At 37.6% G+C, this 27659-nt stretch overlaps 1 protein-coding gene across 1 annotated transcript in view; it reads left to right on the forward strand.

Annotated features, from left to right (window-relative positions):
• LOC126253407 (2-aminoadipate transaminase) overlaps nt 1-27659 on the forward strand; it is a 66705-nt gene that overhangs the window by 19061 nt on the left and 19985 nt on the right. Inside the window, exons 3-4 of the mRNA XM_049954715.1 lie at nt 11802-11956; nt 24328-24489. Coding sequence (XP_049810672.1) covers nt 11802-11956; nt 24328-24489 — 317 coding nt within the window. The remainder of the gene's footprint in view (nt 1-11801; nt 11957-24327; nt 24490-27659) is intronic.

Raw genomic sequence — 27659 nt, forward strand, 5'->3', positions numbered from 1 at the left:
GCAACATCAGGGCACCTACATATTTGTTGGCCAAATACCTGACGGGAATATTAAGTCCTTATGTGGGTAAATGCCCTCATCACATCCGTAATTCTGTGGATTTTGTTAAACGCCTTGATAGCTTCACGTTGGGTGAGTCAGATATCATGGTGAGTTTTGACGTCGTTTCCTTGTTCACGAGGGTACCCCTGCGAGAGTCACTAGAATTGATTAGTCAGAAGTTTGACGAGAAGATCACTGAACTTTTTAGGCATGTCTTGACTTCCACGTATTTTCTTTTTAATGGAGAATACTACGAACAAATGGAGGGAGTCGACATGGGTAGCCCACTCTCACCGGTGGTAGCGAATTTGTACATGGAGAACTTCGATGAGGAAGCCCTGTCGTTATCCGAATGGAAACCTACTTGCTTTTTCCGTTACGTGGACGACACGTTCGTCATCTGGCCACATGGTATGGATAAACTCCTTGACTTCCTTACACATCTAAACTCCATACACCCCAACATCAAATTCACTATGGAGACTGAAACGGAGGGTAAACTACCTTTCCTTGACGTCTTGGTCAAGAGAAGGCCTGACGGCACCCTAGGCCATGGGGTGTATCGGAAGACAACGCACACTGATTTGTATTTGCACGCAGACAGCTGCCACCACCCTTCACAGAGGAATGGGGTGCTTAAAACTCTAGTACATAGGGCGCGCACTATCTCTGACGCAGAGAGTCTACCCCAGGAATTGGAACATCTGAGAACTGTATTTCGAAAAAATGGGTACTCAGAGTGGCAGATTCAACGTGCTCTCCGCCCACCCACTACAGCACAATCTGTGGAGATGGATGAAATCACGAGGGAGGAGGTAGGCACTGCATTTATCCCATATACAGGCGCACTCTCGGGGAAAATCGCCCACATTTTGAAGAAACACCGGGTCGGAACTGTGTTTTGTCCTCCGAATATAACTCGTGCACTGGTGGGGAGCGCCAAAGATGACCTCGGTTTGAGGAAGGCTGGCGTGTACCAGATTCCGTGTCAATGTGGCAAGTCGTATATTGGTCAGACGATGCGTACCGTAGAGGATTGATGCCGTGAACACCAGAGGCACACTCGACTGATGTATCCGAGCAAGTCGGCGGTCGCTGAACATTGTTTGTCGGAAAATCACGCTATGGAGTATGAACGCATGAGGATTCTGGTACAGACGTCAAGATACTGGGACAGCGTTGTTAGAGAGGCCATCGAAATTCGCACCAATGACCCTCATAAACCGTGACTGTGGCTATAATCTTAGCAAGGCTTGGGAACCAGCGATTGGGTTAATCAAGAATAAATCGAGCAAATGTATAGTTGTGACGACCACGGCGGACAGAGCCATCACACCGACGTCATCTCAGACGCTGTCGCAATCTGTTCCACCGCGCGACCGTGGCGCGGGGCGCAGAAGGCGGAGTGAGTGCGCCGCGGTTCGGAGGGTATTTAAATCGGCCGCCGCCGCGACCGAACCCAGTTCCCCCTGAGCAGCCATAGTGTACGGATCTCCGTGCCGGCACGTTCACAGGAGCTCAGTCCGTCAGTTCACCTGATGATGGCGACATGTATGATCGCCGAAATATTGTTCCCGTTGGACACTGTAGACCGGCAGTACACCCGTGGATATTTTGATCAGTTATGAGCTGTATACTAGGTATAATCAAAGCAGCTGCTTCAAAAACACCTTTAATGCTTAGTAACTTCAAGAACAGAAAACTTTTAAGTCTGCATCATTGCTAACATATATGGATGAACCCCCATAAGATTCACTGGGTCTGCAGTAGTATGTAGCCAATTTGAAGGCTGATGGTACATACAGTTTTATATCTTCTTCCTTTAACCAATGTTCGTTTGTACATAAAATCAATCTTTTGTTACTTCTTAATAGTATACCAAGCTCATCAGCTTTGTTTTTCAGAGACCTGACATTTAAGTGCAGAAATAAGATAGAGTTTCTGTCACAGGAGGAGTGGAGTACTGTATTATGGGGCAATGGAGAACATTTAATTGTTTTTCCAGCCATGGAATCTATGTAAGGTGGCGGTTGGACTTCCTTGTAATAATCCATAAAAAAGCTTCATTTCTCTTTGGTAATTTTTTGGGTCTGCTTGAAACAAGGTTGGAAGTTTCACTTCACTGTCAACAAGTTTTATAAGAACATGTTTTCCCAAATCATTTGGTACCACTTCATCATGAGACAAAGATGATACTTTACTTACTGTGACTGGTCTATTCTTTTTTGCTACACCTGAAGATGATGGGGGAGGAGATGGTTCTGTTTCTGCTGGTGGAGTTGTTGCTTCTGCTATTACTGGTAAAGGAGTTGGTTCTGCTACTGCTGGTGTGGGAGATGGCGCTGCTGCTATAGGAACTGGTTCTACTGCTGGAGAAGTTGCTTCTGCTGTTGCTGATGGTGTTTCTTCAGCTATTGTTGGTGAAGGAGTTTGTTCTGCCACTGCTGGTGAAGGAGATGGTGTTGCTGCTGTAAGAGCTGGTTCTAATGTTGGAGGAGTTACTTCTGCTGTTACTGATGGTGGTTCTTCTGATGCTGCTGTTGATTCTACTGCTGTTAATATTTCTGCTTTAGGTACTTCTGCTGTATTTTCTGTTACTTTATCTGATTCTGTATTAGTCATTCCTGGAGTACTTTCTGTGGTCGTGATACAGGTACCCCTGATGATGTTGTTGGTAAGTTGTTTGAAGTAATAACATCCTATTTACACTACTTGCATGCCCCAAAAGATTATTCCATATCTTACAATGGCTTCAAAATAGCTGTGGTGAACTACTTTCCTAGTGTCAAATGTCACTTGCGTAAGACAGTATTGTCATTGCACATGCAAGACTGTTTAGTTTGCCAAGTAAGTTATATGTGAAGACCAAGATAAGTTTTTTTTCCCCCCCTAAAAATAGCCCCAGGAATGTGATATACAGGGTGATTCAAAAAGAATACCACAACTTTAAAAATGTGTATTTAATGAAAGAAACATAATATAACCTTCTGTTATACATCATTACAAAGAGTATTTAAAAAGGTTTTTTTTCACTCAAAAACAAGTTCAGAGATGTTCAATATGGCCCCCTCCAGACACACGAGCAATATCAACCCGATACTCCAACTCGTTCCACACTCTCTGTAGCATATCAGGCGTAACAGTTTGGATAGCTGCTGTTATTTCTCGTTTGAAATCATCAGTGGTGGCTGGGAGAGGTGGCCGAAACACCATATCCTTAACATACCCCCATAAGAAAAAATCGCAGGGGGTAAGATCAGGGCTTCTTGGAGGCCAGTGATGAATTGCTCTGTCACGGGCTGCCTGGCGGCCGATCCATCGCCTCGGGTAGTTGACGTTCAGGTTTCATAACTAACCTTTTTCGTAGGACTCTCCATACAGTTGATTGTGGAATTTGCAGCTCTCTGCTAGTTCTGCGAGTCGATTTTCCTGGGCTGCGGACAAATGCTTGATGGATGCGTGCTACATATTCATCACTCGTTCTCGGCCGTCCAGAACTTTTCCCTTTGCACAAACACCCATTCTCTGTAAACTGTTTACACCAACGTTTAATAAACCACCTATCAGGAGGTTTAACACCATACTTCGTTCAAAATGCATGCTGAACAACTGTCGTCGATTCACTTCTGCCGTACTCAATAACACAAAAAGCTTTCTGTTGAGCGGTCGCCATCTTAGCATCAACTGACGCTGACGCCTAGTCAACAGCGCCTCAAGCGAACAAATGTACAACTAAATGAAACTTTATAGCTCCCTTAATTCGCCGGCAGATAGTGCTTAGCTCTGCCTTTTGTCGTTGCAGAGTTTTAAATTCCTAAAGTTGTGGTATTCTTTTTGAATCACCCTGTATACTGCTTCCCTAAGTTCCTGATTTTTATGAATAATTTTGAAATCTCTTGATTTTGACTGGTTTAAAAATTTGTAGGTGTTTTTAATATAAAATCAGTGTTCAAAACTATATCAAATTCTTGTCGGGTTTCCAGCCAGATCCAACTGTCATCTGAACACAATACTTCAGTGGTCCACCTGGCCGCCATCATCAGGTGAGAAAAGCTGCACTGCTCTTACCGATCAGTTATCGGCAAGAGCAGCATAGCTTTTCTCACTGTTGATGGCAGCCAGGTGGACCGCTGAAATATTGTGTTCAGATGACTGTTTGATCCGGCTGGAAACCCAACAAGAATTTGATATACTAATACGCCGGGAAAGTCTACATAGTCGCAGAGTTCAAAACTATTTGGGGTATCAACAACTCTTTGGGGAATTTGTTCTCTGGTCTCATTTTCAATGAGTACAAATGTGTCATCTGCAAATAAAACTGAGAGTGATGTTATATTGAGCAGTAAATCATTTACATAAAATAAAAACAGGATTGGGCCTAAGATGGAAGCTTGTGGGGTGCCTTGTGAAACAATTTTCCATTCGGAGAATTTCCTTTACGTTACATTACAGCTACCCTTTGCTTTCTATCTGTTAAATATGATTTGAACCATTGCAAAGCATTACCATTTATTTTGTATCTTTCTAATTTGTGTAAATAGTAGAGAATGGTTTACACAGTCACACACCTTTGTAAAGTTGAAGAAAATTCCTGTGACTTTTTGGGGTTTGTCCAGAGATAGCAAATTTTCTCAATATGTTTGATGATGGCATATCTTGTACTTGTACTTTTCTGGAAGACGAACTGGTGTGCTATAACATTTTGCCAGGAAATAAAATATTGAGATGAGACTTGCTGGTTGGTCATGTACTACATCTTCCTTTGCACCTTTGTTGATTAATGGCTTCACTGTTGCCTACTTTAGAGCATATCGGAAACATTCTTTTTCAAATGACTGATTTATTGTTTCATATAAGGGTGCTGATATTATACTAGAAACTGTATTAATTACTCTAGTGGGAATTTCATCGCATGAAGTGTAACAACTCAGTTTGGTTTCATTCACTTTGTTACTCCATCCACAAAATCACTTTGTTTGTTATCCTGTTTTTTCACACATACTGGGAACCTCATTTATATTTTATTCTTCAGTGTCATCATCCTCATCCTGTACTGTTTCACTGTTCTCAATCCGAACAACATCAATAATGTACTTGTGATCTATGATCTCCGAAATTGGCTCTTCATTGACAATGACTACCTAATGGTTCAAGTCTTAAAGATCAGTATTGCACTGTATAACATCACATGCAGACTTGATGTCACTACTGTTGAAATCTATGCCACTGCATTGTTTGTTTGTTTGTTGCATTTTCTTAAATGGAACACTTGTGGTTGGATGATGCTTTGCCATGCCAGACCTACTGAATAAGCAACACGCTTAAGATCCACAGATTTCAAAAACTTTTCTTTTCCTCGGTGAATTTACTATTGCAGTGAGCAGTTCATGGCAATAATGAGACTTAAATGCTTGTATGGTGCCCTGATCAAGCAGCTAAATTTATGCTGTTGTGTTTTTTGGCAAAAACAAAACTTTTTTATTTTTCCATCTTCTGATTACAACACATCAACAGGTCAATGAGGTGGACAGTGACAGAGGATTAATGGAGTTGCTTCTCTCATTGTAAGTGACCATAGGTGCTTTCGCATTGGTAAAACAAACTCTTCTTGAAACCAGTTGGTGAAAATGTTATGTCGTCCAATCATTCTTTGAATGCCTGTAAGTGAGTTGTAATGATGACATGTTCACATGCTTGAAACATCTTCGGCCTTTAGTTTTACCTACACTGAGAGGTTTCAGCTTATGGCTGCCCATTTCTTTGTGGCAAAAAAGAGGGTTATTCTGTCTTTATTTAGTTTCCAAGTTGTTGTTTTCCTAATTTTTTAAATTGCAAGTTCTTGCTGGAAGCAATTAATAATAAAGCATTGTTTCATCACAATTACACATTTGATGATCATTTAAATTTTCATCAACCGTTACTCTGTGTAGAAATTCAGGAAACTGTGAAGCAGATCCACTTTCGCAAGACCTTGCTTCTCCTTCAGTGGTCATTTGGTGAATTCCATGGCAATATTTCCATCATGAAAACCAACCATTGGAAGCTATAAAATCTTTGTCACCATGTAAATCAAATTGAAAACTTTCCACTTGGGCTTTAATAAGTGGTCCAGAAAGTGGCACAGCTTCACTTATTTAATAAAAAGAATTGACCTGTTACAAGTAGTACTCTCACATTCAGTGTTCTATGCAAACATAATTATGTGTATAGACAGTTCACCCCTTCTGGAAATTGAGGATCTTGACCATTTTTGTCTGTTATTGACCTTTATACTGGCAAGATATTGGTCCAGGGATTCCAAAACTTTCGAGAATGTTTTAATTTCAAGTCTAAAATCAGATAGCAAGTAACATAAGAAATATATTTTGTAAGATAATTAAAAATTTTAAAAATTCTGATTTGTATTTTTTAAAAAAATTTCCCCCTTTACTTGTACTGGGAAATGTTGCTTTTGGGCAAATTTCATGATTGTAGGTGAAAAAGAAGTACCCTGTAGGTCTTGATGAGTGATTTTACATCAAAATATGTAATATAAATGGCCATATCTTTTAATTACATTGACTTGAAAACTTCATTTTTTTGCAGCACTAAGGGACAGTAGACCTTAATATGTGACAAATTTCAGCTTTATACATGTACCCATTCCTGAAAAAAGGGTTTTGAAAATTTGGACAGGCAGACAGACAGACAACAATGTTATCCTATAAGGGTTCCATTTTTACAGATTGTGGTACAGTGAGACAGGGTTGTAGCCTGTCCCCGACGTTATTTAATCTGTATATTAAGCAAGCAGTAAAGGAAACAAAAGATAAATTCGGTGTAGGTATTAAAGTCCATGGAGAAGAAATAAAAACGTTGAGGTTCGCCGATGACATTGTAATTCTGTCAGAGACAGCAAAGGACCTGGAAGAGCAGTTGAACGGAATGGATAGTGTCTTGAAAGGAGGATATAAGATGAACATCAACAAAAGCAAAACGAGGATAATGGAATGTAGTCGAATTAAGTCGGGTGATGCTGAGGGAATTAGATTAGGAAATGAGACGCTTAAAGTAGTAAAGGAGTTTTGCTATTTGGGGAGCAAAATAACTGATGATGGTCGAAGTAGAGTGGATGTAAAATGTAGACTGGCAATGGCAAGGAAAGTGTTTCTGAAGAAGAGAAATTTGTTAACATCGCGTATAGATATAAGTGTCGCAAAGTCGTTTCTGAAAGTATTTGTATGGTGTGTAGCCATGTATGGAAGTGAAACGTGGACGATAAATAGTTTGGACAAGAAGAGAACAGAAGCTTTTGAAATATGGTGCTACAGAAGAATGCTGAAGATTAGATGGGTAGATCACATAACTAATGAGGAGGTATTGAATAGAATTGGGGAGAAGAGGAGTTTGTGGCACAACTCGACAAGAAGAAGGGACCGGTTGGTGGGACATGTTCTGAGGCATCAAGGGATCACAAATTTAGCATTGGAGGGCAGCGTGGAGGGTAAAAATCGTAGTGGGAGACCAAGAGATGAATACACTAAGCAGATTCAGAAGGATGTAGGTTGCAGTAGGTACTGGGAGATGAAGCAGCTTGCACAGGATAGAGTAGCATGGAGAGCTGCATCAAACCAGTCTCAGGACTGAAGACAACAACAACAACAACCCTAAAAACCACCTATAAAGGCATTTGTCAAGTTCACTGTTTTTTTCCTAGTTTAGTCCTTTTTCTGTCTATTCGCACATCACTTTCAAATGTTTTTAACTTTTCATAACTGGGATTCACGGTCATGTGAAATTTTTTGAAAGACATCATATTTACACCAGTGATTGTTAAACTTTTTACTTCCACTATTGCAGTTTCGGCCTTAGGCTATTATCAAGTGCAGCTGAATTACAAAATGTATCCGTGAAGACTATACTGGTAGTTTTATCTTCGTTCGTTGGTAATTCAGCAAAATCCCGTGTACCTGGCTAGGCAAGCAATTAATTAACTTCTCATAACTGGAAATAAAATGTTTAACAGTCACTGGTGTAAATATGATGTCTTTCACTTTCAGATGTGTTTACAAAGTTTCTAAGTTTATTCTCTTTTTGTGTCCTTCCCCTGATTATTCCTTCAGGTACATCACACTCACATGATAATCTTGCATTAGTTTCATGATTCTTCACACAGTTTATCACTCACAGATATGCATTCTGTTTCTGTGACATTGCAACAAGCACACAGAAATCTTGACAATGAGGGAATAATTTATGATATACATGACGGTTGTGCTCATTTCGATTATTGCCGAGCATTGTTGCATAGTCACTTTATTGACGGGGTCATGGTGTTAACCGTGAGATAGGTATTCAAAGCTCCTGTTCAACAACAATCCTCATATATTGATAAGACAAACCAAAGTTTGAGTTTAATTACATCCACCTATTTTGGTTTTCATTTAGAGAGCTTGGAGGTTGCAGCACTAAATTACACTGCAGAAAGCCTACGTGCAATCTTTAATAAGATTTTTTCGTTTTTATGGAATATATTGAGAATGTAAAAATTATTTATAAATGATATTTTATTTTGGAAGGCATTCTTTGCGCCTGTCATATCCAAGTCCCTGATATATAACACTTCCACTGTAACGTAGAAAATGTGAAAACGTGGTTTCGTGACAGTGCTTTTGTATTCAGTATGTAATAATAAAGAAGTAAGTAAAGTTCAGGGAGAAGAAGGAAAAAAACTTTAAGGTTTGGTGATAATATCATAATCATGTCAGAGAGCTAGAGACATGAAGTTCAGTTGAAAGCAATGAATAGTGTCTTGAAAAGAGACTGTAAAATGAACATTAACAAGAATAAATTAGGCTACTTATTTTACCTAAAAACTGTGCTAATTCCAAAACATCAGCAATTTCAGACATTATCTGTGCATAATTTAGGTAGATGAAACACAAAGTGGCCATAAATGTAATCAACATCTAAGCACAAGTAAACTGTTTGAACTGCAAATCTGGTGTAGACTACATTATTGAGAATAGCCTGTTTTCAACCACTAACATTTTAGACAGCATAGACGAAGGCACATGTGGCAGGTAATGGCTAGGCTACAATGTGATTTTAAGAGGCCAACAAATGTTGCCATTACAACAAAGGGTTCTCTCAGAAAAAGTGTGTCCATTTCTGTAAGTGATGCCATTGTGAGATGGAAATATCCAAGAAACAGTAAACCCAATTTATCACTCTGTAAACAATAAAAATTAGTTGATAGGGGTAGCCGACATCTAAAATTGTACTGGTTATGTATTGAAGAGTACTTTCATAGCAGCTTAGTTATGTGGGTAAGTTGCAAGTAATCCATAAAGAGGTGATAAACTTTCGTGTTTGTGTGGCTGCCCAAAAGGTACTTATCATAAAGACCAATGTGCAACATCTCCTAGTGTGATGTGAATCAGACAATTATTGGTTTGTAGAGTAGTGGAAGAAGGGTTTATGCAGTAATTAATCATGGTACGCAGTCTTATGTGGAACTTATATGGGTGTGGAGAATAGCTGTAAACAGTATGTACCTGAATATGTTGTTGTAACAGTGATATCTAAGAGATATAGTCTGATGTTCTGAAGCTGTTTCATTGTGTAGCATCAGATTATTTGTTTTGATTGACTCTAAAATACCACATGGCTTATGATAATATTTTAGGGTGTAGCATGGTTCCCCACACAATAGCACCAATTCGGAATTGAAGCTTTCCTATATTAGGATGATAAGTCTTCTATACATGAAACGCAGGCTATGGCATCATAATATGAAGAAAATTGAGTGGATCTGTTGAATTGGTGTGCTCAAAACTGCAATGACACATCCACTGAAGGTCTTTGGGACAAAAGAGAAATCTTTCATGTGTCATGTCAGTTTTTCAAAAAGGTTCGCAGCTACTATGTCCAATGACTGCAAAAAAATGAAAATTGGAATTTGTATGGAAAGCCTTTCCCTGTTTAAACACAGCAACAGCTGCAAAAAAGATTTGCTGCTTGATGTGAGTTTTGGTTGAAGGCTGACAATTTTGGAAAGTACGACGATGTGCATCCATAGATTTTTTTCTAATCGCATAATGTAGTTCCCAAATGCGATAAACATATGTAGTTGTTTAAATTCTTCAATAACTTTGTTGCTTATAAAGGCAATCTAAAACACAAGGGTTGCCTTTGTAAGTTTTTGTAAATGACCACTAAATTTGAGATTACTGTTTTAAAAACTATCATTTGTTGTTAATAAAATAATGGCAGCTCAGGAATTTACCATGTAGTTTGTGTACTATGAGTGTTTAAAGAGACAGCATAATGAAAAAAACTGAAATTTCACACACAAATTTTCATTAGATGATATTTTACAATTTTTGTACAGACCAGACTAAGTTCTTTCTACAGAACTTCACCATGGTCTTATGTCTGATAATGGTGAATTTCATTGTTCCAAAAACGTGAATGATGTATGCAACATGACTGAAAAGGATCAGCAAATAACTTACCCCGAGATAAGGAATCCTTAGATCTGTCAAAGACTGTAGCATATATGATTTTGTGTGAACATTTAACTATGAAAAATATTTGTACACATTGGATTCCACACAATTCGACTTTAGCTCAGAAATAAGCTTATCTCAATTGGTATGAGGAAAGAATATTGACCGACGAAAATTAAACTATGTATACAAACATTGTAATTGGGGATGAAACTTGGATATATTCACATGAGTAATAAATTAAGCAGCACTTCACTCTTTTAGTGTCCCAAGATGATCCCATCTGACAAAAGTTGTTTGTTCACAAAGCACTTATGAAAAACTGTAGCTCATTTTTTTTAGTTACACCAGTCATGTCATGACCGTCAGTTTATAGGATCGACAAATAGTTGATGCAGAATGGTATACAATAATTTATTGCCACAGTTTTGTCAATAAAATGAGGTAAAATGCAGAAAATGTTGCATCATTCTTCATCATGAAATCTGTCACACAGCATGTCAAATAAATCATTATTTGATGGAAAAAACATGGCATTAATGTGTCAATGTTCGCCTGATCTATTGCCTAATGACTTCTTTTTGTTCCCTTATGTCAAAAAGGGAGGGGGGCAGACAGCGATTTTCATCACCTATAGAAGCTGTTGAATCTTTCCAAAACCTTGTTTTTTTAGGTACGAGCATCAGAGTGCACAAAATGTTTCTAGAATTTGTTTCAACACAAATAAAAGTGTGTGAATTTAAAAGCAAATATTTTGATAATGGTTAAAATGACTTCTTTCATTGCTTCTGTAAAAACATAAAAGATGGCCCTCATAGCATGTGGCAGAGTAAGCAGAAAACTGGAAGCTGGTCTTTGAGAATCTGTTCTTACAAACCTAATTTAAAAATCTGTATACTATATAAAAATAAATTTCAGCCCAAGTTGTTGGGATTCCGAAACTGACTTTAGGTCAAGCATTATTGATAACGTGATTTCCCCGTTGTTAATAATATCAAACAATTGCATACTTTATACTTAAATGCATGATTTGCAATTAACTTTGCCCATTTGATTAATTTTGTTCATATATTTTCAAACATGTGAAGTACACTTTAAACTGTTTAGCATGTAATGTCCATATTCCTGGGGGATCTAAGTACATTATTTTAGACTGTGTAACATAATGTAAAATTTAAAAAAATTGGGAATTGCATAGCAAACCCCTTATGTAGTGATTACGTTGTTTCTTTTACTTAATTTGTGACATGGTAATTTGATCATTTTAAGGAAAGATCTTGTGCTAACATGTGGGGCAACACATGGTCTTCAGCTGATACTGGGGACGTTCCTGTCTCCAAATGCTGTTATATTTGTTGAGGAGGCTACATACATGATTGCATTGTCAGCTTTCAAACAGTATCCTTTGATGAAAATAGTTCCAGGTATTTATATAATGCTATAGATTCTTGTTTTATGTACCACTTAAGTGTGTTGTTCATTTTATGTGGCTGAAATTTGTCTTCAGGACAACACACAGTATTTTTGTGTGTCCAAGAATTATTTTGTGCTGTTTTTATATGGGCCATGCTTTGCGAGTATCCCTGAAACTGTGGAAATCATAATGAAGGATATAATTATAATATGAAGATTTTCATTTGTTGTCTGTAGCATTAGATAATATAGACATTACAGATGAAGGAATACTCTTTTTATACCCTAAGAATTCAGTGAGTGTATTTAAATTTAAATTCTTGTACAGATGTAACCCAAGGAATTCGATTGCATCATCTTAATCCAGTCCTTGATTGTGATTTATTTTATTCTCCTGGTAAGGTGACTGCTTAATGCAGAAGTGCTCTGCTTGTTTGTTGATATTTATGGAGAAGTAATTCACATAGAACAGAAACAGGATTGACCCTAAATTTGAACTTTATTATTGTACTCAACTAAAATAATTCTGTTGTTGGCTCTAGTTAGAATAATAATTTACAGTTAGTTTAAAGGGCAAGCAACCTTTTTATGGAATGAGATTTTTCACTCTGCAGCAGAGTGTGCGCTGATATGAAACTTCCTGGCAGATTAAAACTGTGCCCGACCGAGACTCGAACTCAGGACCTTTGCCTTTTGCGGGCAAGTGCTCTACCATCTGAGCTACCGAAGCACGACTCATGCCCAGTCCCACAGCTTTACTTCTGCCAGTATCTCGTCTCCTACCTTCCAAACTTTACAGAAGCTCTCCTGCGAACCATGCAGAACTAGCACTCCTGAAAGAAAGGATACTGTGGAGACAAGGCTTAGCCACAGCCTGGGGGATGTTTCCAGAATGAGATTTTTCGCTCTGCAGCGGAGTGTGCGCTGATATGAAACTTACTGGTAGATTAAAACTGTGTGCCCGACCGAGACTCGAACTCAGGACCTTTTTATGTTCTGCTTATATGATGTAAGCCATTCCAGAGACTTGCCCTAGTCCCATATTTATATGATTTATAGAGAGCAAGGCAAGCTTCACCGACCGGATGTCTTTATAATAATAGTAACAATAATAATAATAATAATAATAATGACGAAAAGAACAAACCACTAATAGGGCTAACCCCCCTTTTAGTGTGATTAGTTGGTTCAGGACAGAACTAAAGAAGCCTCGGACAAGCGCCGTCATGGTCAGGGACGACGCTTGAACCCTATGCCCGCCCACAATCGTAACGACACTGCTAGCCAACTGGAAAATGATTCAAATCCAAATAGAGGTGTTTTGCAGGATATGCTTCCTGCAACCACCCTAGAAGGAAAACAAAGACAGAGGATGAGATGGTCAGATGAAGTTAATCGGCACCTCATGTTCTGTTATTACCAAGCAACAAACCTAGGAACCAACACAACTGGATACAGATCACAAGTATACACAACATTTATTACCAGATACCCAGAATTAAAATTTTTAACAGAACAACGACTAGCTGATCAGATCCGTGTAATAATCAAAAATAACAGGATACCCCAGTCAGAATTAGAAAACATCAAACAACAAGTACAACAAATACTGGAACAATATAATGTGCAATCAGAAGAAGAAGAAAATACAGTAATGGACTCAAACATCCCAGAGCAAACAAACAAAGAACAACACGCATCAATTAAACAGTCAGAGGAAAACGAAATCTTAAGACAGCCACCAGAACAAGCACAAATAGAACACGAAGTGACACACATGTTAGATATAGAAGAAAAATTTCAGCTGACATATATAGAATGCAAAGACACAAATACAGACATTAGACCATTCTTGCATAGACTGCCAAATAACCCACAAGTCGAAACAACAATAAAAACTATTAACACAATCATACACAACAAAATAAATGAAAACACAACTATGGAAGAGTTACAACTACTGGTTTATATAGGAGCACTCACTACACTAAATATACACACTAGGCAGAGATCAGAACCAACCAACACACAGAAGAAACCCACAAAACCAGCATGGCAACACAGGCTACAGATCAGAATAGAAAAACTGAGAAAAGACATCGGACAGCTAACACAATTTATAAGAAATGAAATGTCAGAAAAAAAACCAAAAAGATTATAGGTAAAATCTCACAACAAGAAGTGATAGAGCAATTAGATGAAAAGAAGCAGAAATTACAAGCATTGGCCAAACGACTTAGAAGATACAAAAAAAGTGAAAATAGAAGGAAACAAAACCAAACATTCTACACAAACCAAATGAAATTTTACCAGACAATAGATAACACACACATTAAAATAGACAATCCACCAAACATAACAGACATGGAACACTTCTGGAGCAACATATGGTCAAACCCGGTACAACATAACAGGCATGCACGGTGGATACAAGCAGAAACAGATACGTACAAGATGATACCACAAATGCCTGAAGTGATAATTTTGCAACATGAAGTCACCCAAGCAATTAATTCTACTCACAATTGGAAAGCCCCTGGAAAAGATAAAATAGCAAATTTCTGGCTAAAGAAATTGACCTCAACACATTCACATCTAACTAAATTATTTAACAGTTACATTGCAGACCCATACACATTCCCTGATACACTTACACATGGAATAACTTATCTGAAACCTAAAGATCAAGCAGACACAGCAAACCCAGCTAAATATCGCCCCATAACATGCCTACCAACAATATACAAAATATTAACTTCCGTCATTACACAGAAATTAATGACACATACAACACAGAACAAAATTATAAATGAAGAACAAAAAGGCTGTTGCAAAGGAGCACGAGGATGTAAAGAGCAACTGATAATAGATGCAGAGGTGACATATCAAGCTAAAACTAAACAAAGGTCGCTACACTATGCATACATTGATTACCAAAAAGCTTTTGATAGTGTACCCCACTCATGGTTACTACAAATATTGGAAATATAAAAAGTAGATCTTAAATTGATACAGTTCCTAAACATAGTAATGAAAAATTGGAAAACCACACTTAATATCCAAACAAATTCAAATAATATCACATCACAGCCAATACAGATTAAGCGTGGAATATACCAAGGAGACTCATTAAGTCCTTTCTGGTTCTGCCTTGCTCTGAACCCACTATCCAACATGCTAAATAATACAAATTATGGATACAATATTACTGGAACATACCCACACAAAATCACACATCTGCTATACATGGATGATCTAAAACTACTGGCAGCAACAAATCAACAACTCAACCAATTACTAAAGATAACAGAAGTATTCAGCAATGATATAAATATGGCTTTTGGAACAGACAAATGTAAGAAAAATAGCATAGTCAAGGGAAAACACACTAAACAAGAAGATTACGTATTGGATAACCACAGCAACTGCATAGAAGCGATGGAAAAAACAGATGCCTATAAATATCTAGGATACAGACAAAAAATAGGAATGGATAATACAAATATTAAAGAAGAACTAAAAGAAAAATATAGACAAAGACTAATAAAAATACTGAAAACAGAATTGACAGCAAGAAACAAGACAAAAGCTATAAATACTTATGCTATACCAATATTGACCTACTCATTTGGAGTAGTGAAATGGAGTAACACAGACCTAGAAGCACTCAATACACTTACACGATCACAATGCCACAAATACAGAATACATCACATACATTCAGCAACAGAAAGATTCACATTAAGCAGAAAGGAAGGAGGAAGGGGATTTATCGACATAAAAAAACCTACATTATGGACAGGTAGACAATTTAAGAAAATCCTTTATAGAACGAGCAGAAACTAGCAAAATACACAAAGCAATCACTCATATAAATACATCAGCTACACCACTGCAATTTCATAATCACATCTACAACCCTTTAGATCACATAACATCAACAGATACGAAGAAAGTAAATTGGAAAAAGAAAACACTACATGGCAAGCACCCGTATCATCTAACACAGCCACACATCAATCAAGACGCATCCAACACATGGCTAAGAAAAGGCAATATATACAGTGAGACTGAAGGATTCATGATTGCAATACAGGATCAAACAATAAACACCAGATATTACAGTAAGCATATTATTAAAGATCCCAATACCACAACAGATAAATGCAGACTTTGCAAACAACAAATAGAAACAGTAGATCACATCACAAGTGGATGTACAATACTAGCAAATACAGAATACCCCAGAAGACATGACAATGTAGCAAAAATAATACATCAACAGCTTGCCTTACAACATAAACTTATAAAACAACATGTTCCCACATACAAGTATGCACCACAAAATGTACTGGAGAATGATGAATACAAATTATACTGGAACAGAACCATTATAACAGATAAAACACCACCACATAACAAACCTGACATCATACTCACCAATAAAAAGAAGAAATTAACACAACTAATCGAAATATCCATACCCAGTACAACAAATATAAATTGAAAAATACATCCAACTGGCTGAGGAAGTCAAGGACATGTGGCATCAGGATAAAGTTGACATTATACCAATTATACTATCAACTACAGGAGTAATACCACACAATATCCACCAGTACATCAACGCAATACAGCTACATCCAAACTTATATATACAACTACAGAAATATGTAATTATTGATACATGTTCAATTACACGAAAGTTCCTAAACGCAATGTAACATATACCGTACAGTTAGAAGGAAGTCAGGCTTGATGAAGGTCAGTGTCACTCTCCATTATTAACCAGACATAACGTCTGAGAAAGGAAAGAAATAATAGTAGTAGTAGTATACTTTGCAGTAAAATTTGTCATCTTGATTGCAGCTGTTTCTCAGATACTTCCAATAAGAGTGAAATAATGGATACAGAATGGTAGTTTATCATGTCCATCCTTTATCATTTCCCAAACAGATGTTTCACTTCTGCATACTTTAACACAATGGGAAAGCATCTCTGTTTGGAAAGAATGCTTGATTATTAAAGTTCACTGGGGAGGGGTTGTCCGTGTTACACATGGCTTCAATGTCCTTTAGTGCGTATCCCATCCACCCCACCCAGCAAATGTCATCTTAGTGATTTGACGTTTATGGTATCCTGTTTTATACTCTTTAAAACTGTGTGAGGCACTCAGGTTCTTGCTCAAGTCCAAAAGATATATTTAGTCCAGAGCACTTACTTTGAAGTAGGACTTTGTGCAAAAATAATTGAAGAACTCAGGTTCTTTTTTTTTGTGTGTCTGCAATACTTTTATCGTCAAGTTTATTCTTAAAAATTTCATTATTGTAAACTGTGTGCTCAATTCTGATTTAGGAACAGACCGCACTGCCTTTGTTTTAAAATGATTCTGTTATTTGCTAAATTGTTTTGCTACCTTCACACCTTAAACATTTGACATTCGAAGATGTCCAAGCAACAACAACAGTAAACACAGAAAATTAGTTCAATATGCTGTGTTTTGTATTTTATCACTTAAGTGTCTAGGGCCGGTATTTCATGCAGATCCCAGTAAAATGGCTTTTTGTAGTGGGCAGATGGATATTTTATCAATGCTAATGGTTTTTATGTGCCTTCTAAGATGTTTTGGCACTGCATATGGTGTGAAAGAACCACTAGGACAACTTTAACTCATTTTCACGAGAGTCACTGCGGTTAGATTTTCAAGTCCTTGTACCTGGTAAGTTTTTCTAGTTGTTTCTCTTTGATTCTGCTATCACTAGGATGACAATGTCATTGAGCCACACTTTCTTTATTCCACAATTGTTATTTGTGGTGCATTCGCAGCATTCGATCAATTTAAGTCAGAAGTCCCACAGTAATTTAGTATATTAGTTTTCGACAATCTTTTCTGGCTGGTGATCCACCAATTCCTTGCCATCCACAGGTGGTAATTTTGGTATAAGTTCCAGTGGATCTTTCGAGCCATATCTTTGCATCCCTGCTTGCAATCGGTCTGAGTGATCTTCTTACAACACATCAAGATATGGTCAGTTGTTTTGTCAGCTTCTATTCAGAGTCTGTACTCTGGGATTTTGCTGATTTCTCGATTCTGGCTTTGATAGCATCAGTTGTGATGGCTTTTTCCTATACAGCAAAAATTAGGCCTTCAGTTTCCTTTTTTAAGGTTCTGTTGGTCAGCCAAGACCAGAACTTCTCTTTATCTATTTTGCCTTCAGTGTTATCCACACAATGCTTTATTGCATACACTGTCAGTTCGGTATTGGAGTACATTGTTCGTATTGATTCTTGGTTTTCTACACCTCCAGAAGCTTTCTGTTGTTGATGTCAATCAGAGCTGATTATTTGCTATCTTTCCTTAGTCTGCCAATGCAAAAGTCTCTTATCCACTGTGTACCTCACTTGCAGGAATCCTCTACTTCCTGCTTCTCTGGAAAAGAACAGTCTGTCAACATCACTGTGAAAGTGGAGTGCATGGTGAATGGTCGTGATTTTCATATTTTCCTGTCTGAATTATTCACCTCTGCTTGTGTCCAGTTCACAATGCCTGCAATGTTGGGTATGACCCATGTATTTATTGCCTTGATATTATTGTCATCATTCAGTTTGCCTTACAAATTTGTTCAAATCCTTTGGGTGTACTCTTTGCTGGCCACTTTTTTACATGCCTGTACTTGCTGTTGCCCATCTGCAAAATGGCTAGGTATAGGTATTCGCAGACTTATGGCTAAAGGGACTTTCTGGTTTGTCCATTATACAGTTTGATGGCTTCTCTTTCATTGCTGAAGATTCAAACTAGATTTCAGTGTCAAATTTTCTATAGTGCTTCATCATTCTTGTGCAGTAGATGGGATGTCATCTGAGAATTTTTTGCTCTTTAAGAGCCTAGGATTTTTTTCTGAAGATGGTTGACAGTAGAATGAAGGAAATGAACAGCAGTGGTGAAAATGAGTGTGTTTCTTGATGTTAGCTAGTCTGTAACTCTTTTTTAACAAATTATTCTGTTTTCCAGTGTTCCATTACATTTTCTGTAAATTGATTCTGATGATTTTGCTGCCCCCCCCCCCCCCCCTTATGATCCTTATGATCCAACTGTATGACAGTGAGTCAATCTTTTTTGCAGTCAGTCCACATCATATACAGATTTGTTTTCCAGTTTTTGCAATTTCACACAATCATTTTATTGACCAGGAGCTGGTCTTCTTTTCCCCTGCTGCTTCATTTGTTATCTCTTTGTTATATTGGTATGATGTTATATTGTTCAAGAAAGTCCTGACTTCTGTTGGCTATGATGTCTGTCAGCAACTTGAACATGATAGTCAACAGTGTATTATCCCCTTATCTGAGTCCTTCTGTATTTAAAACATTTTGCCAGTTAGCCATTCACTGAAGTTTTGTATTGTCAGCACTGTATTACAGATCAGTCATTTTCACACACAGACTGGCCAGGTATTTGAACCAGGAGCTGTGCCATTAATCATTGGCAAGGGATGCCCAGTTCTTGACTTCCCTCACTCTTTCCTCAATCATTTCAGGTGTTACCTCCAGCTGTTGCATTTTCTTAGAAAATTTATTTTCAAAGTCCTTTATCCACCCAGCAGTTTTCTTGTAGTCTTTTTCAGTTTTCCAGTGATCTTTCCAGAACTTGGTTGTTGCATTTTCTCTGGGTTTTCAACTTTTCTTGCAGCTTGCTGATTCAGTTTCTGGTAGAACTGCATGTGATTGGATTGGAAAGTATGATTTTGCCTGTGCTAGATGGTCCTTGTATATTCTGAGTGACTGAGTGCCTGGCCTTGTATCTTTATGTTGCTGTTATTGTTATTACATTATACAGGGTGATTCAAAAAGAATACCACAACTTTAAGAATTTAAAACTCTGCAACCACAAAAGGCAGAGCTAAGCACTATCTGTCGGCGAATTAAGGGAGCTATAAAGTTTCATTTAGTTGTACATTTGTTCGCTTGAGGAGCTGTTGACTAGGCGTCAGCGTCAGTTGATGCTAAGATGTCGACCGCTCAACAGAAAGCTTTTTGTGTTATTGAGTACGGCAGAAGTGAATCGACGACAGTTGTTCAGCTTGCATTTCGAACGAAGTATGGTGTTAAACCTCCTGATAGGTGGTGTATTAAACGTTGGTGTAAACAGTTTACAGAGAATGGGTGTTTGTGCAAAGGGAAAAGTTCTGGACGGCCGAGAACGAGTGATGAAAATGTAGCACGCATCCAGCAAGCATTTGTTCGCAGCCCAGGAAAATCAACTCGCAGAGCTAGCAGAGAGCTGCAAATTCCACAATCAACTGTATGGAGAGTCCTACGAAAAATGTTAGTTATGAAACCTTATCGTCTGAAATTGGTTCAAACACTGTCTGCAGCTGATAAGATTAAAAGAATCGATTTCTGTGATTTTATCCTTGCTCAAATGGAAACAGATGAATCTTTCGTTTCAAAGATTGTGTTTAGTGATGAAGCAACTTTCCACACTAACGGGAAAGTCAACCGTCACAATGTCTGTATATGGGGCACTGAGAATCCGCGGGAAACAACTCAGTATGAACGTGACTCGCCTAAGGTGAACGTTTTCTGTGCCATTTCAGCCAATAAAGTTTTTGGTCCCTTTTTCTTCGAAGGTACTACTGTAACTGGACTACAGTATCTGGAGATGTTAGAGAATTGGCTGTTCCCTCAGCTCGAACAAGAAGCACAACAATTCATATTTCAGCAGGATGGAGCGCCACCACATTGGCACTTATCTGTCCGTAACTACCTGAACGTCAACTACCCGAGGCTATGGATCGGCCGCCAGGCAGCCCGTGACAGAGCACTTCATCACTGGACTCCAAGAAGCCCCGATCTTACCCCCTGCGATTTTTTCTTATGGGGGTATGTTAAGGATATGGTGTTTCGGCCACCTCTCCCAGCCACCATTGATGATTTCAAACGAGAAATAACAGCAGCTATCCAAACTGTTACGCCTGATGTGCTACAGAGAGTGTGGAACGAGTTGGAGTATCGGGTTGATATTGCTCGTGTGTCTGGAGGGGGCCATATTGAACATCTCTGAACTTGTTTTTGAGTGAAAAAAAACCTTTTTAAATACTCTTTGTAATGATGTATAACAGAAGGTTATATTATGTTTCTTTCATTAAATACACATTTTTAAAGTTGTGGTATTCTTTTTGAATCACCCTGTAGTTTATTGAGTATCGTGACACTAGAAATTCTTATATTCAGAAGACCATTTGACCTCACTTGTTACTGAAGATGAACAGTTCCTTGATTAAAGTTGCATTTTTCTTACATTAAATTTCTTTGCTTGGTAGTTCAAAAGTAATTAAGAGTGAAGTTATATACTGTATTAAATCAATGAATTTCCATATATCTCTCCCACTTTTTTTACAGAAATCAGCTGCTGTAGCAGGCTTTTCCTCTTTTCTTTACTGAGGTTTTCAAGCAGAGTTTGTAAATCAAATCTGCTGTAATATTTAAATCTTTTAACCCTAACAATACCAAGGAATTTTCCATAACATACATTACCAGGGGAAGTGGGGAGATTCCTTATGCTCACCTTCCAAAATAAATAAATAAATAAATAAATAAAATTTGTTAATTGTTGTTTTAATTATATTTACAGCATTCTTTTTAAGAGGTACTGGAGTGAATATAGGGTCAGGAACCTGAAAATACCTTTTAGCACACACTTGGCAGTATCAACGCCCTTTCAGTAACAAGTACTATTGATTTTATGAGCACCACCAATAAAAATTTTTAAATGCGAATTTTGTTCGTTGTTGTTGACTTTTACTGTCAACATGCCTTTTAAAGAGCTGCTGATGAACTTAGAAATATTGATTATGACATTCAGTGGGAAAAGTGACATCTGCTACTGAGACTTAAATTTTTAGAATAAGTTTAACATATTTTTTCATTATTTTAAAATATAAAGTAAGTGACTAGATTACAATAGTCACAAAAGGTAGACATAAAGTAAATCCCTCCCTCCCCCGACCTTGGTATTGTAAGGGTTAACTCTGCACAGTCTCTCAAATATAAACACTCTGTCATTTCCCATGTTGTAATTTATATTTGAGTAAAGAAGTATGTCTGAAGCTCTGTGTGATTTGTTTTATGTACAAAATCTGTTCACTACATTGGAGTTTTGAATTTTCCTAGTAATTTTAGTCACCTGTAATTTTTCCTCTGCAAATCAACATTCATTGAGACAAATAACTTACATGTTTATTCTTGAAAGAATAATTTAAAAATCATTACCTTATAACTCTTGTTTGAAAACACAGCATTTATACCATTAACATTCTAGTGCATAATATACATATTTAACTTGTTTTTATCAACCAACATTCATTTTTTCGTAGGTAATCTGTAATTTGTACTGTTTTTATGGCTGGAGTTTATCAACCTTTTTGCTATGCAGTTGAGAATTTTGTTGCAGAAATATTACTTACAAAAGTTTCACATTGCATTAATGCACAAAAGAGAACCACAATGTAAGGACATTTTCTTACAGGATGCACTAGTCAGACAGTCCTACACATATGAAAAATGGAACAGGTCCATATTTAGAGTGAAAATGTTCTGCAGGTGAAATAAAATACTGAAAAGAAAATTGAATCATTACTTTCTTGGAACATAAAAATACTGCAACAACAATGACTGTACAAATGTAGACCATGCACAATCAGTATTCACAAAGTGTTGCAAAGAAGTAGAAAAAAAGAGTGTATTAACAAACTAAAAAATGCTGGAAAAAAGAAATACAAAAGAAGCATGGCTCCAAGACATGAAAGATATGATAAAATCTGCAAGGAAGTACAATGAGCTTTAAGGTAGTGTAAAAGGAAATACCATAACAAACTATATGAAGCAGGTTATAATTTCAAGCACCATGGGATCAAGCAGATATATAAAAACTTGAGAGAAATCTCCTACAGATTGGAAAACCACTGTAATTTATCCCATATTTTAAAACAATGATTCTCTTGTATGTGATAACACTAGAGTAATTGAATTACTTGGTGTTACTTCTAAAATCTTATTGATATGCTTTATAAGCAGCCTTGTGCCCAAAATGGAAGAACTGATTGGGGATTACCAGCGTGGCTTATGCAAAACTGATTCCACAATGGATCATTCTACAGCCTGCCAAAAAAACTCAAAAGGCTCAGGAATTTGATACATATGTCCACACATTGTTATTCCCCCCCCCCCCCCCCCCCAATATGGCTATGACAGAATACACTGACAGGCACTTTTAAACATCATGACACATCATGAAATACTTTGAAAATTATTGAGATTAGTTAATATATGTATGGAAGAAACTCTATGCTACATAAAGACACTGCTAGAAAAAGTGGTAAGTTTTACACTGGACTAAGTCAAGGAGACTCAATATAACCTTATTTTAGAGAAGATAGGTATAATATTTGTGAAACCTGACCCCCAAGGGAATCAAACTGCAGAATATAAAACTGTTACTAGACACCATCTATGCAGATGATATAAAGTTGATAAGAAGTTCAAGGATAAGAGAAACAGAATGATGTAAAATTGTCAAGGAAACAGAACTATGTACTAATGAGGAGAAGACAGAGTACTCGGTGAACCAAGAGAACACTTTACTGTGTACCAAAATCCTAAGAAAAGAATGCTCAACAAAACTTCAAAATTCATTTTAATCCATAAATACTATAATGACAGCATAATTACATAGATTTGAAGCTATAATGATTACGAAATGTTACTATCATTTGAAAAGAAATATGTAGAAAGATTTTTGGACCTGATGGATGGAATGATGACATAGGCAGATGGCAGATGGCAGATTTCAATTCTTTGGCAGGACACTGTAGTTGGTCTACGAAGGAGTCTACTGACAAAATACTTGGGTATCCCATCTTAGAATACTGCTCAAGTGTGTGGGACGCATAACATATAGGTCGAATGGGGATATTGAACGTATAAACAGAAAGGCAGCATGACTGGTCACAAATCTGGAAATCTTGGATAATACAGTAATGGTGAGTGTCAACACCAAATAATGAGCTAATGCATTAGACAGAAAGAAATGATAAAGGCTGTGGAGATGATGTGTGGCCGTTCTGAGAGCTGCACTGCATCTCACAACTATCATTCAGAGATTGTTTGTGTGTGTGTGTGTGTGTGTGTGTGTGTGTGTGTGTGTGTGTGTGTGTGTGTGTGTGTGTGTAGTATTAGTATCGTAATGTTGTAAACTGAAACCTATTGCAGAAATATTCATATGCTATTACGTGTAATGTTAATATCTGTTATTCATAATGACATAGTAATTTTCTTACAGTTTCTTTCCTGAAAGTCATACGACATTTAACTTGAATTGTTAAAGTTCCTTTCAACAACGATGGTGTTGATACAGAGGCATTTAAGAAAATTGCTCTTGAAGAAAAAAGTAAAGGGAAATGGATGACAGATGAGCAAAGACCATTCTGGGCTGTGTTCTACACTATCCCTGTATTTCACAATCCTACTGGCATAACTATGTTGGAAGGTATGTAAAAGTTTTCTAATTTTTTGTATCATTTGAGTGCCAAGTGTATTTGAAGTGATAAGGAGCATTAAATCTTAGACTGTGAGATAAGATGATAAATTCTGCACAGTTGTTTCACATGTTGTTTTCTCTTAATTTGCATTTTAATCTCTAAGACAGTTCCCATTTTCATTCTTAACATTCTTTATATTTGAAATTTCGTACTTGTTGTAACAACAATAAGCCAGTATTCTACAAAATTATTACATGTTAAATGATTAAGCCACAGTATTTATTGCAGAAACTACATACTCATTGTTCTCGGTAGATATTGCTCACTCCTCCAGCTTTAAACAGCTTGCCAAGTGTAAGTTTTTAGGCTTTTGTGGCTGATGTCAGTTTTCACTAAATCCTTCACAGTCTGAAGTAACTTCTGCAGAGCAAATAAAGTTTGATCATGTTCATTTTCTACCAGAGAGTGGTTAGGGAACTTGATTCATTATATGATAATGCCTGCCTTATGCAATATGGTAGCTGTGTAAGACTCAGAATTGCCTTTATGGCACAATGATGCAGGGACCAAGGCAAAAATAACTGGTCAACTGCTTGCATGAACTCCTCAAAATAGCAGTATGCTGTGAAGCAGCCCAAAATGAATGCCAGTAATGACACCCCTCACCGAGGTAGATCTCCAGTTCAACATTTGTGAAGAAACCGTCACTTGCTGTTGCACTGGGTCATTTGGCCAGCCTTTGCCATAGAGGAGGAATCTTATGGACAGGATGAGCAACAGTATGTGACTGCTGATGACATTGTAGTGTATGGGGAAAGTTAAGTCGTTGAATGTAACTGTTGGGAGATACAGGATGATCTAGACAGAATTTCTACCTGGTGTGAAGAGTGGCAGCATTCTCCAAATGTGAGAAAATATACGTTAATGTAGATGAGTAGGAAAACCAATCTTGTATTGATCAAATACAGAATTAGTGTTGTGCCGCTTGACAGTCGCATCGATTAAATAACTAGATATAATGTTGCAAAGCAATATAAAATGGAATAAGCATGTAAGGATTGTAGTAGGAAAGGCAAATGTTCGACTTCGGTTTGTTGGAATAATTTTAGGAAAAAGAGCAGGCACATGGGAGGAGAGGTTTACTAGTTATCAGGAGCTCCAGTGTTCGGTACGTTGTGAGCCCTCTTAGGGAAAGAGTGTCAAGGACCGTAAAGAATTCCAATGTTCACTCAGTATGTCAGCCAAGGGAGATGGAGCTGGGAGCTTCATCCGAGATATGGAGGAGGCCTTGCCTGTGGCTACTGAGTTTGGAGGTTACAGTAGTTTGCAAGTTGTTGCTCATGTCAGTACCAGTGACACCTATCACTAGGGTTCTGAGGACATATTCTGTTTCTATGGTTGGCTGGCAGAAGTGGTTAAGACTGCTGGTCTCATTCACGGGGTTCTAGGTGCAAGCAGAGCTTTTATTTCGTAGTATTGTACCCAGAGTCAATTGGAGTCCTCTGGTTTGGGGCTGAGTGGAGGCTCTCAACCAGTTCTCTGTTGATTTTGTGCATATTTCTGGACCTGCGTTATGGGGTGTAGATGATAGGTCAGGGGTGCACAACACAAAAGAAGCAGCTACTTGGGTAGCGGAGTACTTGTGGGGTGCGCATGGAGGCTTTTTGGGCAGAGACACTTAGACTGTTAAAATTCTAACAGTAAATTGACAAAGTATTCATAACAAAGTTCCAGAGTGTACTGCCCTCCAGGAAATTTGTCGCACTCAAATTATTTTTGGAAATGAGAGCTGGCAAAACCTGAAGTGGAAAACTCTGAAATATGTAGCAAGGTATGGAACTTACATTGGAAAGACAGGTTAGACATTATAAGAGGAGGAGTGTTGTAGCTGTCACCAAAGATATTGTATGCATTGAGTTTGAAATTGAATTGGACTTTGAAATTATCTGGACACCAGTAACAGGCCTAGATGAGCTCAAGTTAATTATCGGATGTGTTTACCTGCCACCTGATTCCACCATAAGTTGTAGAATTATTCGAGAAAAGTTTATGCTCAATAGTGTGATAATACCCAGATCATGCAGTATTAGTTGCTGGTTAGAGAGTATAGACAGGCATGTCTATGGATTTACTTTAGATGATATGGAAAGACAGTCTTGTGAATTACTTTTGTACACATCTTCCAAAAACTGTCTTGAACAACTAGTTGGATCACACATACACAGACGTTGTGGCTGCAAACAGCCTGACACTATTGACAGTGTTAGTATAGAGACAAGGATTAGTTATCAGGATGTAATCATAGTGATGATAGGTACTAAAAAATTAAAAAATATGTCAAGATGGCTAAGAGAGTATTTATGCCAGAGAAAGCAGATAAGCAGTTATTAGCATCTCACTTAGACACGAATTGACATCAGTTAGCTCCAATATGATCAGTTTAAACTGATTGTACATCACACTCTGAAGACATACTGTATGACAAGTAAATGAATTAAGGATGGAAAGGATCCTTTGTGATTTAATACTCAGATTCAGAAAATACTGACAAGATGGACACTATTGCACTCTTGGTTCAAAAAGAATGCACAAATGTTGATAGGTACCATCGTACCTTAGTGAAAGATCTTGCTGAGAACCCAATAAGATTCTGGGCACACATAAAATCAGTAGGCAGGTTTAAGGCTTCTATCCAGTTGCTTGTTGACCAGTCTGTGGTGGCAACAGAAGACAGCAAAAAGAAAGGTGAAGTTAAAATTTCACATTTAAGAAATCATTCATGCAAGAGGATTGTACTGACGTACCATTGTTTCATTGCCATACAGATTCTCACATAGAGGATGGATCTAGATACGGGCATCCGTGGCATAGAGAAGCAACTGAAAGAGTTGAAAACAGGTCCAGATGGAGTCCCTGTCAGGTTTTGCAGAGAGCTCTGCGACACTGGCCCCTTACTTATCATGAATATCTCACACAGCAAAAAATTCTAAGTGAATGGAAAAATGGTCAGATAACTCCTGCATATAAGAAAGGTAAAAGAATGGACCCACATTATAATAGACAAATATCCTTAACCTCAGTTTGCTACAGAATTCTCGAACACATCCTGAGTTCAAATATAATGCATTTCCTTGAGACAGAAATCTTCTGTTCACAAATCAACGTGAATTCAGGAAGC

Source organism: Schistocerca nitens, chromosome 1 (genome assembly GCF_023898315.1).
Source record: "Schistocerca nitens isolate TAMUIC-IGC-003100 chromosome 1, iqSchNite1.1, whole genome shotgun sequence".
In the NCBI taxonomy this organism is placed as follows: Eukaryota; Metazoa; Arthropoda; class Insecta; order Orthoptera; family Acrididae; genus Schistocerca; species Schistocerca nitens.